The sequence below is a fragment of the Myotis davidii genome, unplaced genomic scaffold (genome assembly GCF_000327345.1).
Source record: "Myotis davidii unplaced genomic scaffold, ASM32734v1 scaffold1112, whole genome shotgun sequence".
NCBI lineage: Eukaryota > Metazoa > Chordata > Mammalia > Chiroptera > Vespertilionidae > Myotis > Myotis davidii.
This window is the reverse complement of record NW_006283152.1, coordinates 56,604-57,352: the sequence shown is the minus strand read 5'-3', so window position 1 is coordinate 57,352 and position 749 is coordinate 56,604. Positions and strand designations below refer to the sequence as shown.

Sequence of the window (749 nt, the reverse complement as noted above, 5' to 3'; positions counted from 1 at the left end):
GAGAGATGCTTGGAAGAAAATGGGGAAGTGTGGCAGAGAAAAATGGGATCCATTTAAAGGCATAAATTAGTTCAAATGTTTCAGATACAACTAATTACTCCTAGGCCTGTTAAGAAGTACTACCTCAGGAGGTTAGCATGCCAGGCCTAGGAGTATGTAAGCCAGGGGTCCTCAAACTTTTTAAATAGGGGGCCAGTTCACTGTCCCTCAGACCATTGGAGGGCCGGACTATAGTTTTAAAAAAAACTATGAACAAATTCCTATGCACACTGCACATATCTTCAAAAAAAACCAAAACGGGAACAAATACAATATTTGTATTTGCATGTGGCCTGCAGGCCATAGTTTGAGGACCCCTGTTTCAGTGCCTCCCCCTTTTTTGTATATAAACCCCCACTTATTTACACTTACATACACATATTAAGTATATGCACATATAAAATATGTTTTTGTTTTTTTAAGTAGAAATGGGGTCATATTTGCTTTTTATTTTGATGTTTAAAGGCTGACAATCATATGAGGCGGCAGGCTATCATATTTGTTTTCCAGATGAGGACACTGAGGTACAAGGGAACAAACCAGCACTCCCATGTCACCCTGCTGGTGGCAGCTGCTGGGACGGGACGCCAGGCCTCCTGGTTTCTGGTCACTACAGCCAGCCTGAGGCGGGGACACTGTGTTCTGCCTTTCAGGGGTTGGGGTTCTCAGCGGACAGCTGTATGCCACAGGTGGGCACGATGGGCCCTTGG

General features: G+C 44.5%; 1 protein-coding gene across 1 annotated transcript in view; it reads left to right on the top strand.

Annotated features, from left to right (window-relative positions):
• KLHL3 (kelch like family member 3) overlaps positions 1–749 on the top strand; it is a 107,022-nt gene that overhangs the window by 96,455 nt on the left and 9,818 nt on the right. The window contains 1 exon segment of the mRNA XM_006753494.2: positions 693–748. Coding sequence (XP_006753557.1) covers positions 693–748 — 56 coding nt within the window.